Source organism: Castor canadensis, chromosome 5, assembly GCF_047511655.1.
Source record: "Castor canadensis chromosome 5, mCasCan1.hap1v2, whole genome shotgun sequence".
NCBI classification, from domain to species: domain Eukaryota; kingdom Metazoa; phylum Chordata; class Mammalia; order Rodentia; family Castoridae; genus Castor; species Castor canadensis.
Window position 1 is genome coordinate 16,869,969 of NC_133390.1, and position 18,313 is coordinate 16,888,281.

Sequence of the window (18,313 nt, forward strand, 5' to 3'; positions counted from 1 at the left end):
TAAGACATGAAGTTATATTTAACATCCAAAAATTTTACTTGTGTAGGAGGGACTCAACCATTAGATTTCTGTGAATAGTCAACAGCAAAAACAAGGTTTAGAAAAAAAAAAAGTCATAGTCTCAAGACATTGTTTTGCATTTTTTGGAGGTTAAGCTCATTGTCTGGAAGCTAGCAGAGACTCTAGTGGATTTGTTTATCTTTAATCCTCTGACTACTAGCATTTTTTTAAAGTTATTTATGGATTCTCAGAAAATTTTGTTTAGCTGTGAGATATACATGAAAAGCTTTCTCCACATCATACCAAACAGATTCCTTCTGTCAATACTTCTACCCTAGTCAGGTTCAATAGTACCATTTTCCTCATCAGAATCATATGGGGGGAAAATCTACTATGCTAAAAGATGGAGGGAATAGTTACATATTTCATTAATGCTTATCAAGAATAAGTGTGGGTCTGAGCTACAGAAAAATAGATTAAAATTTTTTAGTTAATTATAACTATCTGTTTAGTAGTTCCAACTCACTATTGGTAATTAATTCTATAAACCCATAAGTCAAAAGAATTCTTACAGTACTATTCAACAGAGTTACCTGAATCATTTGGACCCATGATGACATGAGCCATCAAGGTTCTGGTGACCATTGTGGGCAGATTAGGTGGGTATTGCCTTTAGAGGATGGTTTTGAACATGGGTGACAGTCTCACAAGCAACAGCATCACAACCTCATTCTTTCTCACTCACCTCCATCCACAAAAGAATTTTGTACCCCACATCTCTAAAAGACAAGGTACAGTATCCTGTTTCCTTACTAACATAGACTGGACAGGGTATAGAAGGATGGAAAGTAGATTCTGAAATGAGAAAAAGGGAAGAGCAATAGTGGGAAATACTATGGAGAAAAACCATATGGGAAACCCTAAGCAAAGATTAGTTTCCTAAAGTGTAAGCCAACCAAAGCCCACTTCTCCTTATCTTCTTGCTGCCTCAAGCTCATCTGCTCTCATTTTTCAGAGGGGGCAATCTTGTTGGAACCCTGAGATGCTTCACTAGTAGTAAAATGGGGGGTTTCTAACAGGTCCAGTCCTAGCCAAATGGGAGGGGTAACACAGCAGAGTTGATGATGAACCCCTGTAGAGTTCCTTTCTGGTGTTCAGATCAAATTTTCTTTTACTCAGTAAGTCAGGGTGCATTGTCATTTCCTATTTTCAACATGGTGGAGGATTGAGAAGCTAGGGTATAGTATGGGAAGAATGACATCCCTTAAGTAAAAAAAGTGGATAAAAATTGCAATGTCTTTATCTGAACCCCCATATAGGATTGTAACCTACATAACTGCTCTTCTACCCATTAGTGCCTGATAAGAAAAGGGGTGCTTTAGAGAGGTATGTAGCATCATTGGCAGTCATGAGTAAATGAGGCTGTGTCTGTCTTTCACTGACCACTTAAGCAACCTGCAGGGCCAGCACATCTATGAGGCAGCTGCTGTTTCCTTTTCTTTATTGGCCACTGGTGAATGCGGCAGTAAGCAATTGATAGTCATCAGCTTTGTTAGGACTAACTTGAGCTTCTCACTTTACTTACCAGAATAAGGCAAAAACATTTTACACAGAAATACTGAGTAGTTTCAAGGAAAATTGTAATATTCTACAGTTTGAGTCATATTAAGAAGCAGCCTTAACCTAAAAAACTGAATAAATGTGATTGTAGGACTAAGGAACAACAATTCTACTATAATTGTATGCATTACTAGAACTACCACTCACTAAGTACTTAGAAATATTTGCTTAAAATTTGCCATCATGAAGGAAAAAAAATAAAACCTCAAATGTTTCAAAGTTTCAAATTACTCTCAGCTAGAAATTCCCAATTTTCCATGTGTTTTCCAGTAAGCTTTGATTCTGAGATAATTTCTGGAAAATAAAGGAAAAAAATTGGGGTAGCTCATAAAAGCAAGAAATACGTGCATAATTGTGAAAGAAAAGTTAAAAACAACATTTCACAGCTGGTCAGCATAAAAAATAACTTGTCGGTTTTACTTTACAGATAACACCTGTATGTCTTAAATAATACACATGTACATTATTCATCTGAAGACTTTTATACAGTATAAAATTTCTGTTTGTAAGAATAATGAAAATCTGACTTTTTAAAGAATTTATGTTTTTATAATATTAAGTAAAACTGATTGTAAAGTCTATGCTATCCATCACAATAGATTGTTCTGTAATACATCCAAGTCAGGTAGCAGAGAAAATGTTTTTCAGTTTTGCCACACATACAGAAAGCTTCTCTGAGTGGAAAAAAAAAAAAAAGTTCTACAGTGAAGGTCCTAAGGAAATTTCCTTTGCAAGAGAAGAAAAAATGATCTAATCTCTTCTATTATCTGAGCTCTGATCAGAACTTCTTTGTATTCCCCATCAGTGCAGCCTAGAGGAGAACAGGAGTTAGGGTAAGTGTCCGTGCGTGCTAATGTGGGTGAGACTGTAAGTGCATGCACTGGTGTATCAAGATGCACGTTCTGTCACTGTGGAGCACAGGAAGAGATGGAGAGAGAAATGGTGGTGGAAAAGGAGGGAAGAAGGTTTACTGAAGAACAGTCCCTTGGAAAACCCTCTAAAATCCTTTAGGAGTCATATCAAAGCTATAATAGTAAATACACTCCTTTCCCTAATGCCAAATTGTAGTCCTGGATTTTGAAGCGGTCTTTCAAGAACTAGAATTTGAAAAATGAAGTGATCCAGGAGGAAAAGTTTCACCTAGAGTATTAAAGCATTCATAAATAGAGCCTTGCAGCAGTGGAGCAGTTCCCATTCACAGCATCCATGCATCCTGCTACCAAGGGAGAGGATTCTGCTCAGAAGGCAGCCAGGCCTGGAGTAGGAATCTTGATGTGAGAAAGGAAAACAAAGTGGAGAGATAGTGATTCTTCTACATAGGAGGTAAGGAGCAGGTGTTTGGCTGGAGGAATATTTTACTGTCGGATATTTCCTCACTTTTACCATTATAGTTTGGGGTGAGAGTAAGGATCTGACACTTTAGCAAATGGAAATTTGAGAAAAATGCTGCTTACAAGGATACAGAAATCCTATGGAGTGAAGCTATACTGGAAATACAGAGCTCAGAACACCCACAAGTGTTAGCCTCTTGTTTTTCTCCCCCTCTATATTTGTAATTTCCAGTTAAGATTCCAAGCATCTATCCATCCAATAGGACCCATCTCTGAACTGTGAACTCCGTGAAAACATAGCTTATTCACCTCCACAAGCCTCCAGAGAGCCTTACAAAGCCCTTGACAGATATTTGTTAAACTGGATAGATTTTAAGAGGGGTTGTGGGTCGAACACCAAATTAAGAGTTAGGAGATTTAGGTTTCAGGAGAGTTGCTGATAATAGCAGCAAGTCACTTCAGCCTCAAGATCTTAGTTTCTCATTGGTAGATGGAAGACATTGCTTTAAATTATCTCCAAGATTTTAACTCCCAAGATTACAATTCCCCAAGATTACAAATTCCAATTTGTAACATTTTGGAATAGAAACTTTCTTCTTTGGGAGAAACATACAAAACTATATATTGGTTGAATTTGTGGTCATATGTTCTATAAATGTAGTGGAAATTTCTCATTAAATTTGCACAAATAAAACTATTTGTTAGAATAGCAAAATATTAAAGTAACAAGCCACCTACACATGATTGTGTGTATATTTTGAGTTTCTACTGTAAGACATAAACTTTAGCTATTTACCCCAGTGAAAATAACTTCCTTGAACTAACAGACATTAATTTGGGGGGAGCAAAGAAGTTCAGCCTAATTGACTAAGATAATATTTGAAAAATATTACCCAATGAGCTTCCTGAAGTGTTCAAGTAACTTTCACAGAAAATAAAAACACATCCAAGCAGAATTTTTCTGAATAATTAAGAAATTACTCATTAATATCTACAAGCTACTATGATATGTGATTCTAATAAATATTTGGGACTCGATATTCACATTTGGAGCTTTAACTGTTCTTCAATGTATTATAAGTATTTGAACACACTGATCCAAATGATTCATTTGCCAAATTCAAAGGCATAAAATTCAGATTCAGGATTCATTGAGAAAAGCAGTTTTGTTTTTTTTACAGGAGGAGAAAAGCTTCAATAAGAAGATTAAGTTGGAATTTCCTTACATTTTAAGTAAGAAATGTCTGCGGATGTAAACAATTTATAATTAATAACTTTAAACTGCTGACACTTGAAATACCTATCTATCAAAGTGATCCTTTGAGGTTAAAAAGGATGAAATGGTTAAATTTATTGAATAAAGTTTGTTTTGGACATGGTATTTTTATGCCAAATACTGGAGTCTTTTTTCACTGGTAAAAAACAAATTGTTTGCTATTTGTGAACAAACAATAATGACCACTGGAGAGAGGATAGCCAGTATAAGGCCGAAGGATATTCATGAGATAAAGCTTGCTCCAACCTCCATGCACTTCCTTTATAACCTGACCCATCCACCTGGCCTTGGGTGATGGACTGAGGGACTTAGGTATTAAAAGAGATAGCCTTCAGCAGAAACTTCTAGTTCCCCAGATAGCCTTCAGCAGAAACTTCTAGTTCCCCTCAGAATCCATCAGGCACTATTGGATGCACCAGGGCCAACAAGCTCTTAATTTATAAGCAAGAATCAGATGTTACAACAGGTTTATTTGCCTCCCTGATAACACCAGAGGGTGCTCCAGGCAGAGGACAATGGGTACCATTACTGAGCAATTCTGGAATTTCCTCCAGAGGTTTATCGCTATCTTGAGGGCCTCAGGTCAGTCCTGGATCCTCATGGTACCCTTCCTAAGAAGTAATCAGCTAAGGGAATCACTGGAGCCCCCACTGTCTTCAGGGTCACTGAAGTTAAAAAAGATTGAAACGTGCAAATTCTATCAGTTTTATTTTTCACTGGTACATTTGTGGATTAACCTGAAGAACGACGGGGGGTGGGGGAAGGGCGGGGAGGAGCTGCTCCTGCCCCTACAGTAGCAGATCTTCTAGCTATAACCAGATAGCTGTTACCAAGTCACTGGATTTTCCTTCTACCCTCTTAGAATCGGTAATTAGAGGAAACAAAGAGGTCTAAGAAAATGAGTAACTGTGACAATGCTACCAGCCTACTAATAAGCACCAATACCCTCCTCCAAAAAAAACTATTCTTTTTCTCCTAAAAGGAATTTCTGAAAATGACAGTAGTTCAAGGCCTATAGGATGTAGGTTTGCTTTAGGAGACAGAAAGTAAATAACACATATGGGTATTTATCATTTAAACGAGAAGAAAAAGAGAAAGTGTAAGCACAAAATTTAAAAATCTTTTGGGAAAAAATTAAGCAGAATTCCCTTCAAGAGTTAACTCTTTCCCTTCCTGCCTTTCTAAAGCAAAGGAAGTTCCAGTGGCTGGGATTAAGTGACAGATTGTGGGCACTGACGAAAGGCAAGCAGGAGAAAGAGGGGAGCCCGCCCTTTGCACACAAAGCCACAAAGTTCCCAGGCCGCTGGCGGCTCTGCCCTGAGGCACCGGAGAGCTCTGGGCACGGCGACGCGCCAGGAAGCGCCCGCGGCTGTCCAGCTGCCCCGCCGCTCTGCTGGTGGCAGGGAGAAGTTAGTCACCCCGGAGCTCGAACCCAGTGACGGTGGGAACTCAAATAGCGTGGGGAATGAGGAGACAGGAAACACTGTACCCGGATGGTTGGGAGGAAGCGAAGGGAGCACAGGGACCAGGGGACGCACAGGAGGCTGAAAGCACTGGTTTGGTGGATGAAGTTGCGCGGTCTGCGTGGCCAGAGCGCACCGGCATGCAAAAGGGAAAAACTTGGAGCAGGATCTTCCAATCCAAGGTTAGAAAGACAAGCGAGAAGGGGGCAGGGAGAGACTAATGTCTCAGTAACTTTAAAAACACATCAAAACACCCCTTCAGGCGATGAGGTAAGCCGAGGTTAGCAAACCCGATTGGTTGTGAAATATCAGACAGACCCAGAGTCGCTGTGGCTTTAAATGAGACCAAAGAAATTTTCTGTTTTTCTTGCCCAAATATTTTTTCTCCTCGCCTTGGTTCCCTCCTTTGTCCCTCCTTCCATCCCGCCAGGTCCAGATCCCTTCCTCCTTCTTCATCTCCCTTTCCTCGATCACCCTCCTCCCTTTTCGCCCTCCCCCCATCTGATTAGGCGCGGACCGGGAAGGGTGGGAGTGGTGGGGGAAGCTCTCCCTTTAAGAGGCAGCGTGCAGTGACGAATTGTTGAAATTGCCATTGCAGGATGGCATGCCGCTATAAATTCATTGTTCCACCTCCTCGCATCTTCACAGCGCTCGCGCTGCTCTCAGCGCTCGCAGCGGCCAGCTGGGACTGGGGATGACTGCGGGAAGGAAGACACCGCAGCTGAAGAGACACGGACACATCGCTTCACCAGCTCGCCGCAGGCCGCCCCATGCGTTTTTGTTTTAATTTTTATGGCTTTTTTCCGTCTCTTTTTCCCCTTCCCGCTGGTTCCAGCAGAGTCGAGAAAACCCACAAAATAAGAAAGGAAGTGGGCCCCAGAGCTTGGAACCTCCGCAGCCAGCGCGTCCCGAGCAGCCAGCTGGCGGGTGGCTGCGCGCACCAGTTGCCGGCCGGGTGCGCGATACCTCCTTCACTTTTTTTGGTACAACGATCGTGACTGCATTTGGGTTTTTCTCTTTCCTGTATTTGCTGAATCTCCACCACCTGCTTTTTTGTTGTTGCTGTTGTTCCTTTTCTTTCTTTTTTTCTTCTTCCCCTTCTTTCTGGAGCACAAATCTAAACATTTTCCAAACCAACAAAGAAAAGTTCGCAGGTTGGGTACCGTGCCCCTGACAGGCTGGCGCTGCTGCGGGTCCTCCTCCCTCCGACACTTGACTCAACCTTGCAAGCAAGTGTGTGTGTGCCCCCATCCCCCGCCCCTGAAACTTCCCTAGCAAATAACAAATACCTATAAAGTGCCCGTCGCGCAGCCCCTCCCCGCGGGCAGCGCACTATGCTGCTCGGGTGGGCGTCCCTGTTGTTGTGCGTGTTCCGCCTGCCCCCGGCCGCCGCCAGTCCCGCCGCGGCACCTGCCCAGGATAAAGCCGGGCAGCCTCCGGTTGCTGCAGTGGCCACCCAGCCCCGCAGGCGGCAGGGGGAGGAGGCACAGGAGCTGGTCGAGCCTCTGGGCCACCCTCTCCCCCTGAAGCCGCAGCGCAGGAGCAGCGGGCTCGTACAGAATATCGACCAACTGTACTCTGGAGGTGGCAAGGTGGGCTACCTCGTCTACGCGGGCGGCCGAAGATTCCTGCTGGACCTGGAGAGGGATGATTCGGTGGGCACTGCTGGCTTCGTTCCCGCAGGAGGCGGGCTGAACGCACTCCGGCGCCACCGGGGCCACTGCTTTTACAGAGGCACGGTGGACGGCAGCCCTCGCTCCCTGGCTGTCTTTGACCTCTGCGGGGGTCTCGACGGCTTCTTCGCAGTCAAGCACGCGCGCTACCGCTTAAAGCCACTATTGCGCGAGCCCTGGGCGGAAGCAGAAACTGAGCGAGTGTACAGGGATGGGTCTTCGCGGATCCTGCACCTCTACACCCGCGAGGGCTTCAGCTTCGAGGCCCTGCAGCCACGCGCCAGCTGTGAGACCCCCGCGTCCCCGCCGGGGTCCCACGAGCGCCCCCCGGCGCACAATAATCCGGGCCGACGCGCAGCTCCGGCCCCACAGCTCCCAGACCACTCAACTCTCTTGCCTGCCGGGGGTACCGGACCTCAGATTTGGTGGCGGCGGAGACGCCGCTCCATCTCCCGGGCCCGCCAGGTGGAGCTGCTCCTGGTGGCTGATGCCTCCATGGCACGGATGTATGGACGGGGCCTGCAGCATTACCTGTTGACCCTGGCCTCCATCGCCAACCGGCTTTACAGCCATGCCAGCATCGAAAACCACATCCGCTTGGCGGTGGTGAAGGTGGTGGTGCTGGGCGACAAGGACAAGAGCCTAGAAGTGAGCAAGAACGCAGCTACCACTCTCAAAAACTTTTGCAAATGGCAGCACCAACACAATCAGCTGGGAGATGACCACGAGGAGCACTACGATGCGGCCATCCTATTTACTCGGGAGGTAGGTGCAGCTGGGGCGGGCGCCCAGCATTGGGATAAGGAGGTAGATGGAAGGGACTGTCTTGCTGATAGCTTCGCGTCTCTCACAAACTACCTGCCACTATGGATTTGCTTGACTGCATCTTGCAGAAAATCCAGCCAGCCTCCAACTCTGCCTGTGTTCACAATAGCCTCCACAGCAATTTGTGCCTTAAGTGACTACCTGCGTACCACAATGCTGGATGTCATCCAGTCTGAGATCGGGTAATTCAGGTACACGCACATGATAAGAAGTCACTAAGTCACTAGAGTGCTTGGGAGATACACACCCTTAAATGCAAAAGAGGAAAGGAAGATTGCTTTTGGAATCATGGGTCTTCACTTTCCAGTGAACCCGAAAATATGACTTTGTCCAATCTAATGACAAAGGCTTGAAAGTCCATGCATGTCAGTCACTTTTATCTGCTTGATGACCTTCCTTACTGAAGTGTCCCTGTTTGAACCCCCTCCACAACACCAGGGAAGGGAAGACTTTCCAAAGAACTCCTTTTATAACGTGGTTTCCTAACGGAGTTCTGACATGTCCACCTTGGGATCTCAGTTCCTGGGAAGAAAGGAATGTGGGAGGGTAGGGAGGATATTGAAGCCCAATCAGCTGAAAGAACAAACTTGGGAGGCTTCTTTACAAGTCCACTGCCTAGTCTACCAGTGTATCACAAGCACCGCCCTCTCCCACTCTGCAGCCAAACAAGGGTGGCATCATAATTTGCAGGTTAGTGTTTTGGATGAGGATGTTTCTGAAGCCCCATGGCAGAAGGTCTGGAAAAAGAGTCAAGACATGAGGAAGGAATGTTTTCCCAGGACTTCCTCATTTTAAGGAGGATGGTTACAGAAAAGGAAAGAAATTGATCTTTATAAGCCCAGAGGCTTTGGGAGGAGTACAATATCTATTTCCAGTTATTAGACCACCACGTTAGTGTGACATTCAGACAAAAAGTCTGGATTGGTTTGGGGCCTCACTTGCTGGTAGTTCTGAGCCTCAGTTTTCACATCTCTGCTTGGATTGGCAGTTTTAACTTGTGCCTCTTAAATGCCTGGTAAAATTCAACTTTTAAAGCTCACTCTTTAAGTGTTTGAGTTGCATCCAAAATAGACAAGGGATTACAAACTTTGAAGTACTATGCAAAATGGTAAAAGGGAGCAAAGAGAGAAAGGATATGAAATTAAATGATCCATTACAAGATGCTTCAGAATCTTACAACTTTGCTACCTAATTTTTCTATTTTTACCAAGGCACCCATGGTATGAAGGAAAAGCGTTGGTAAATTTGGAGTAGAGAAACGCTTGTGGTTCATGGGCTGGACATAAATGTAAACCACATGTAAACAAAGACACTGGAAGGAGGTACTTTGGGGAGATCCAGGCTGTACACTGTGTGGTGCACAATGGAAAATCTTTCTCCTCATTCAGTGATGTTCTGGAAGCCATCCTTTAATTCCTCTGCACAGCATTAGTCTTTGAAACGGTAGAACATTCATTTTGTAGCCTGCCCTATGAAGTTCTCCTGTAAAACTATCCCTTTCTTACTTGGTTTCCAAGTCCTTTTTTTTTTTTTTTTTTTCATAAGCAACTTTCCATGTCTGGGTTTCCTTGCTTTGCCAAGAAGAAGGCTTTGGGGAGTTTATAGAAGGAAGCTCCCAAAAGAAAAAGGAAAAAATACTTTTGTAAGCATACTGCTCCAAAAAGTAGGTTGTTTTAATAATTTTCTTTCATTTTTTAAGACAAAAGCACAGTCCACAGCTCTAACATAAATAAAAATGAATAGAATGCCCATCACTTTTTGCCCTCTGCCCCATAATTTTCCTAATTGTTTCCCAGCTCAGAAAAATGGAAACTAGTCAGTATTTCTAAGTTATGCCTCTTACTTTTTCCTGGTATGTTTTTGGCTTGGATAGTTAACAGTTCCTGTTTTCCAAACTGAAACTTATTGGTACATTTTAAACAGAAAAAAGCAAGAGAGAAATAAATTAATGACCTATCTTAATTTTAATAAGTATTATAATAACATACATTTTTCACACTAGGCCACACATGGGAAATATCTTACAGGAACCCTCCTGAGTTCCTTGCCAAGCAGAAGCATAGTTTAAAGCAAATCTCATTAAGTTAGAGTTGGCCCTCTATTATATTCATTCAACTTCATGAAAACTGAATATTTGAAAAGTACTTGTCTTAAGAATTAGGTGCATGTGCACCCAATTTAAAAGAGTTCTACTAGGTGGCTCAAGACCTTTATGCCACATTTATTTGAGAGTATTTAAAATGTGAAGTTAGTCTCTGCCTAATACTTCAGAAAGTGAAAAGCAGGAAGTGGAAGGATTATCTGAACTCTTCTACATCATGGAAATCAGGTATCTTAAGGCCTAAAGAAAAACTTTCATAGCTATTTCTTTTCAATGAGAAATACCCAGAGTTGGCACCAGGATTCAACTTTTACAACTCTGTTTTGAATGTAAGAAGTCCGTTGCTTAGCAGCCAGACGCCAAGCCTTGAAGTCCTTGTTTTCATGGGCTCTGAGTCCTGTTCAAATTTTGTGTCCAGATGTCTTCTCCTAAATTGCTTGTTTTTCAAGCATGAAGGAAATGTGTGAGGATATGTTTTCTACTCCTATTTACTAGCTGAGGCCACCTTGAACATTGTGTCTGGGAGTCAGCAGAATAGTCTTAATAATTCCTCTTTCAAGCTAACACACTTCAACAGTCAGGACTGTACCCCAGCACTTTTTGGTACAGTTCTAATTAGAGACACTCAGCACTGGTCAATTTTCTGGCACAGTAACCATTTTCATGGTGAAATGGCACTTATGCTGGAATGCACACCACTTTTGCCATCAAAATCCAACAGAAGTCCAGCCTCCCCAGGATTTATTTTGCTTTCCAGAGTCCCTTCCTTGTTCCTGACTTCCTCTTTTATTTTAAAATAATTTCCTTAAAGACACTCTGAAGCCCATTTTGTAGACTACTCCCTCTTCTTTGGAAACAAAAGCCTAGTTGGGTAATCTTTTAACATTCCTTCCCCTAATCCCAGCACAGCACCAGTGAAAGCTTTACTATTTCATGATTTGAAAGCATGGGATTGACAATGAAATAGCTAAGACACTGTGCAGTATAAAAGGTTCATTCTCTTTCATTATCAGTGTGCCTTTTAATAGATAATTCTCTCCCAGCTAAAACCTCTTTCCTCCCATTCTACTTTGTGATACTGGGACTGGGACATAGACATTCCTCCTTTACCACAGAATTCCTTCTTAGGTTCTGACAATAGGGGGCACTAGAGGGAGACCAGAAGTTATGATGAGTGATGTACTTTTTCCTACTGACTTGCTGACTGCTCCAACTAATTCAATCACATATTTGAGTTCAAATCCATGTAAAGCCAAAAGTGAATGCTTATCAAAGAGTTACAGCCTAAGGGTCAAACATAACTCATAAAAGGCTAGATAACTCAGATATGGGATGATTAGTAGCAGATGAAGAAGCTCTAGTTGATTTTTTTAAATGTAAGAAATATTCTGAAATTTTTAAATTCTGTTAGAAAATATGCCACAACACAGGATCTATTGATCATTGTTACGTTTCTCACATTAACTCCAACGCACCCACTATGTGTGGGACACTCGTTCAGGCAGCTAAGGACACCAAGATAGAAAATACCTTATCCCTGTCTACCAGGCTTACCACCATCAAACGAAGAACCAGATACATGCATAAATCACTCTAATGTTAGGAAAGCTGATAAAAGCTGTAACTGGGCTATAAACGAAGTCTGTGAAAGGAAAGAGGACAGAAACAATTAAGTATGCCTATGTATCTTTACATAGGTCTTGCAAATGTAGAGCTGTATTGGTCCTCAAGATGGACAGATGTGATTTGAATTCAACTTAAGTACTATCCATTGGTGTAAATCATTTTTATTACTAATCCTTTCAGCAATCTGCAGCTATCATGCTTCTTTTAATTTGACAGATAAGGACATTCATTTGAAGAGAAGCAAAGCTAATCTTTGAGCAACAGATGATAAATAGAAGAGAGATAGTTTTGTTTGGTGCTCTCAAAACTAAAAATACTGTAAATTTATCCAAACATTCAATATATTTTATATAGGCAGAGAGATTCAGAGGCTTGAAATGTGACCCTTTCCCTAAGAATCTATTCCAGGAAGCATACAAAGTGTATTATTTTTTGGTCTACCATAATGACTTTCATGGTAGATGCGATTGTCAGATGTCAGGGAAGCAAATGAAGTTACTGAACCCACCTCAGTTCAATTCTGAAGAAGGACTAAGAGTAAACCACACCCATAAGGAGGAGCTAAGCATTGCAGCCACTCTAAACCACCATCTGCCTAGCCAGAGGCAGCATAGTGATTCCATGGAAGGTAAAGAGTAGATTGTAATAGGACAGGAATGGGAGGCTGAGGATGATAACAGATTCATTGGGAAAAAAATTAACAACCAGAATACAGAAGAAATTGTGTGTCACATATATTGGTTTGCTTGGGCTACCATAACAAAATACAATAGAATAGGTGTATTTAACAACAGAAGTAGATTTTTTTTTCCTCCCAGTTCTGGAAGCTGGAAAGTTTAAGATCAAATTTCTGATTTATAGATGGCAATTTTTTCACTGTGTGCTCACATAGGTTTTCTTTTGTGTGTCCACTTAGAGAGAGAGAAAGAGAGACAGAATGACAGAGAGGAAAAAAGAAAGAGAGAGATTAATAGTGTGTGTGTGTGTGCATGTGTGTGCGTGAGTTTTCTGGTGAGTGTTAAGGACACTCCAGATCCTATCTGATCTGGGTCCCACGTTTATGACCTCATTTAACTTATTTGCTTTCTTCTTATAGGCCTTATATCCAAATACAATCCCACTGGGAGGTAGGGCCTCAATTTAGGAATTTAGGGAGGACACAAATCAGCTCACAGCACCATTTTAAGAAGTTAAATGCAGTGGGAGTCAATGGAAAGAACATTAGTGGAAAAACAGCAATAATCAGAAAAGTGTTCTGGAAGGAGGCTTCTGGTCTAACTAGACTAATTACCATGGGAGCCAGGCTATTTCAGTAATCTAAATTGAAGAGGAGGCTTGAGATGGCCCAATCTAAAGCACTGGCATTAGGAATTTAGAGGCATGGGTGCAGTCAAGAAACATTAAAGAAAAAGAAAAACAAAAAGAGGCAAATGTGCTTAAATTAATCTTTTGTAGCATAAAGAATATTTTGATCTAAGGTTTGAAGATCAAAATACTCATGAGATATTCAGGAAATAGTGTACAGATGGAGCAGGAAGATTCAATGAAGGCTAGGTTGCATGGTGCAGAACAAGTGAAGGAATCTTATAACATCTACACTCAGTGAAGGAAACTGACCACAACATATAGGTTTAGAAGTTACAGAAGGCAAAGGGACCAGTTAGAAGTCAGGTGATAGTCCAGATAGGGAGGAATAATGGAAAGAATAAAATGCAGAGGACAACTATAAGAATTTACAATGAATATTTATATGCCGCCAGCACATTAAGGTTGTCAGCAGGTTTCTTATTCATCACATTCATTTTCTTGTTGTTTGGAACATCATTCACAGCACATTTTGTATATTTAGCCAACCTCTAGGTTATTTAGTTATCCAAGCTTGATAGTTCATCCAAGATGAGCACCACGCTGTTTCTATTTGTTGTTTAAAAAAAAAAAAATTTGCTTGACCAAGTACAGTTTGTGAATGTAAAAGATAGCATTAGTATGAAGGATAACATCTGTAATGACTTAATATCATAGTGAAGTTCGAGGATTGGAATGTTCAAATATAGAGCTGAGTTTCAACTTTCTCATGCTAAAATGAGACTGGGTACTTACTGCTGCTGAACTTCAAGTTCTTCATCTATAAGTTGGAATGTTTTAGTTAATATCAACACATTTGTAGCTGAATCAAGCCCTAGAAATCAAATCGCCTGGTCCAAACTCATTATAGTAATGAAGGAACTTTGTCTTAAAGTTTGTAAATCATTTACACAATGTTCCTAAGTAATAGTTAGAATTAAAACATTGATCTAGCTTCCATTCACTATCTCTAACAACTTTATTCCCATTCTCCAGAATGACTCTTCTCAGCATCTGCTCCCCTCAATCTACAATTTGCTTTGTCCCTTCCTCTCTTTTTTCCCTTTGTCTTGCCTTATATTTATCAGAGAAAATGGTTTGTCTTGGAACTCTGAGTCCAGCTGTCCTTCCAGTTTGTTTTGCTAATCCATCCCCAAAATTCTGAACTTCAGACACTGCAGACTCCTTGCTATTCCCCAAACAGACCCTGCATTTTACCACCTATGATGTTTCCATGAGACCTTCCTGGTTAGAATACCTTCACCCCAAGACTGTCAGTAAAGGTGTCTACAGTCCTTTGAGAATCTTTATTTATTCCCCCAAGGAGAATCCATCAACCCCTTTTCTGTACACCCACAACAATCTGTTCATCATAGCATGTCACAGTTTGCTTCCCTCTTAACATGTTCTGTGTTGCTCACTAAAGGATTGAATTTTATTTCACTTATTTACTACACTGTCAGCATTTAGCATAGTGGCTAGCAGATTGTAGGGATGCAATAACTCTTTTAAGAATAAATGCACCTGGCCCCTGGTCTCCCTTTGCTCTGTATGTTTGGAACTACCTAGTTGTATTTAAAAGCATGGGTACAGATTACATTACATGAGTCATTATCATGACTGGCTTAATACCCCAATTACTATAGTCTCTGCTGAAGTACAAAATAAGATCCCTATTACCAGAGGTTGTTGTATAGGTAACCATAAAAGTAAGCAATACCTCAAGAGTCAGAATCATATTGGAGGAAGAGAGTGGATAAGGAGTAGTTGGATTTGATCAGTGTGAATTGTAAGCATGGATGGAAATATCACCCTGAGCCCATTAATATGTAAAATTAGTACATATTAATGGTAAAACAAAAAGATTACAAACATCAAATTCACAAAACAAATATATATAGATATAAATATATGTGTATGTGTGTAATAATTATGGTTAAAAATGTGCCATGTACTCCACTATTAACTATCTGTCATTAATCTCTTGTCAGTAAGAATTGCATAGACGGAAGGGTAGGCATCTCAAGCATAGGCAAACTCTGTCGTATGTCCTCTTCCTTGAGCTCTACTATTGCCCTTACCCAGAGATAATATTTACAGAAGCAGAAATCGTTATTATTTGATGCCTGTGTAAGGTGTTCTTCCTTAACTCTGACTGCTGCTATAGCAGTTGTGATGGTTTCTACCCTTACCAGCATTTGTGCTTCCTCTAGCCTCCTTACCTCAGCATATTTATGCTACATGGGAGAACAATCTTCCCATCAAGGCAGGAAATCCTTCAACTCCTGTGATGTATTCCACTCTTGATGTTCCTGCCTTCTTCATTCATTTCCCCAATGTGCACTGGGATTTTCCAAGCTATTCCATCCTCCTGGTCTTGCTTCTCCAGGCAATGTGCTTTGATATCTCCTTGCCCCTTCCCTGTCCCCACGAACAGGTCTTAGGTACTATTAGTACTTCTAAATTCCATGATAAATCACAAGCTTTGCCATGTTCATAGTCTTCAAAAAAGTCACCATGGTGATGGTCACAATGGTAGTGACCTCCCTGTCAAATTTTTGTTGGTCTTGCACCTTGGCAAACACTATACCACAAGACACACAAATGTCTGCATATTTTTACAACTCTTGCATTTTACTAAATCTTCTATTGCATTACTTTCTGAACAACAGTGATAAATATTGGATCCTGCATAAAAAGAGATGTCTTTAATATGACAAACATACAATCATACAATTAACCTTCAGTCCACACTACATAAACAGAAAATCACTTGTCAGCATGTTTAATTCATTGACCTATTAAATGCGTACAGAATACATATTCTTCAGCATATCTTGTCTCCAAAGCTTGTCTCCAAAGCAAAGTACTCCAAAGGGTACTATTGCTTTAATAGTACCCTTACCCCTACTCTGAATTTTTTTTAAATCTTGTTAACTTGAAATAAAGTTTTCATTTCTAAGTAGTGTTGTAAATCACCTCCATAAAATAGACATGAGTGTGATATGTTGTATCTTTAATAATTTGATACACAAGACCTTTTCATATATTGAGGTGAACATTGAATCACAATGAAATTCAGCTGTTCATTATAAATCTTAAGAGTAAAGCCATAACTGTACTATTATGATTTTAAAGTATGTGAGTGAAATGGAAATGTTGCCAGATTATAATTACAGCTCTGGAAATATAATCGTGTGGCTATGTAGTCAAGGGGTTTAATCGGAGTGATTAAAAAATAGTAAGTGCTTCTGGTCATAATTTTGTCACATGCACACATTTCCATGGCAAAACACCAAATGCACTTAATGCAACTCAAAGAAGACAAGGAGGGCTGATGGCTCTAATGAGCAATTGATTAGCAGTAATCAGAGAGATAATAAGATTTCTGGCTTAAATTCCATTCAGAACAGGAAGGTCATTTCCCTTCGCTGTGACTTTTTAGGCTTATTAGTGAAGTGAGGAATAAGAAGTGAAAACTTAATTATTTCACTTTATTATTAGAAGATAATGAACCCCAAACTGTGAAGGTAAAAACACATCTTGATTTAAATAGCATATATGTATGCAGAAATAATCTATAGTAGTAGCAACCCACTTAAGATATGACCTTGGATTTGCACTACAACTACTAAAATGATTGGAGGGGAAGGATTAAAAAATGTATTATACTGTATTATTGTCTCAAAGACTGATTATTATGCAAAAGTGTGTTCCAACTTCAATTTTAAAAACTACTAATTTGTTCTCAACAGTTGTAATTTGGGATCCCAAGGGCTGACATGAGGCTACATAGGAAACTTTGGAAGGCTATGGTTGGTTTGGTGCCTTGACTCACCAAGGCTACTTGGCTGAGATTTCCATTGTCAGAAGCTACAAGCTACAATAACATGGTGACCACAGTATAATTTATCACAGCTGGAAATGTATAACATACAGAGCACAATAAAGCACTGAAAGCATACTAAAGAGAAGAGAATAGGGTATATCTTTTAAATATTTTTCACCGTGGTTGGATTTTTATGTAACCAAGGAAAGAGTCAGATGTACATGTTGATGAGTATGTGGCATTGGTTGTATATGAATACTGTCCTGCACTGAGTGGCTGAAGATAATTGAGGTCCAACCAGCATTCAGCATATGAATGGGGTGTGAGAATTACATTGAGTCTGACTATATATCAGCATGCAACTCAACTAAGCAGATGTCTGCTAAACTCCTACTATAGACCTTGTGATAGTTGGGGATACAAAGATGCAGCCTTAGTAGAAATAATGCTTACTGTGAGAACCAGTATAATAGTTAATACATTTTTAAAAATCTTTTCTTCTATAGTTATTAACTTATGACTTACCAAGAATATTACCTTGTGTTTTAGATATAAATGCACATACTGTTAATTAAGTTTTTATTGAAACTAATAGATAACCACAAAAAAACTTTAAAATCCACTGATACTTAAGTAGCATGTAAAGAGAAAGTGTTTTACTACAAACTTATTGTGTCAAAATTGTGGTTTGTATATGAAGGCTTGAACTTCGTATATATAATATTGTGTTGATGTTCCTTTCAATTAAATTGATAACTTTTCACAATTAGTTGGATGTGATCATGGTACCCTTTGAGAATCTCTTAAAAACTGTGACTTCTCACCCCAAAAATGCATATACTCATGCTCATACATATAGTATACCTGCATGATGCATATTTTCTGAGGCTTGATCAGGTTGAGAAATAGTGTACTAAATGCTAAAGTGACAGCTTATACATTTCTGAAGATACAGTTTGAGAAATTACAACTCAATTTGGAAATTAAGGAGATGATTTTTAGAAGAATTTTACATATGGATGAAATTTTTGTTTCCTACACAAATTATTCATAAATTCATACTCTGTTGCAAATGTGTAGTAGTAACTTGCCTCTGTGATGGAAAACAAATTAATAGACTAGTCTTCTGATAAACTGAGCATGAATTTGGGTCAGAAGTTAGGGTTTTCCTAAAGCTGACCATCTGTGAAGGTGACCCATGTATGTGTATATACATTACAGCTTT

The 18,313-nt window shown here is 40.5% G+C and overlaps 1 protein-coding gene across 2 annotated transcripts in view; it reads left to right on the top strand.

Moving 5' to 3' along the window:
* Nucleotides 1-6,257: 6,257 nt before the first annotated feature.
* Nucleotides 6,258-18,313, top strand: part of Adamts5 (ADAM metallopeptidase with thrombospondin type 1 motif 5) — a 46,658-nt gene continuing 34,602 nt past the window's right edge. Inside the window, exon 1 of one of the 2 annotated variants that reach the window (XM_074072857.1) lies at nucleotides 6,258-8,128. In XM_074072857.1, the coding sequence (XP_073928958.1) occupies nucleotides 7,025-8,128 (1,104 nt within the window). In that variant the 5' untranslated portion in view covers nucleotides 6,258-7,024. The remainder of the gene's footprint in view (nucleotides 8,129-18,313) is intronic. The other variant, XM_020180766.2, reaches the window with a different exon arrangement.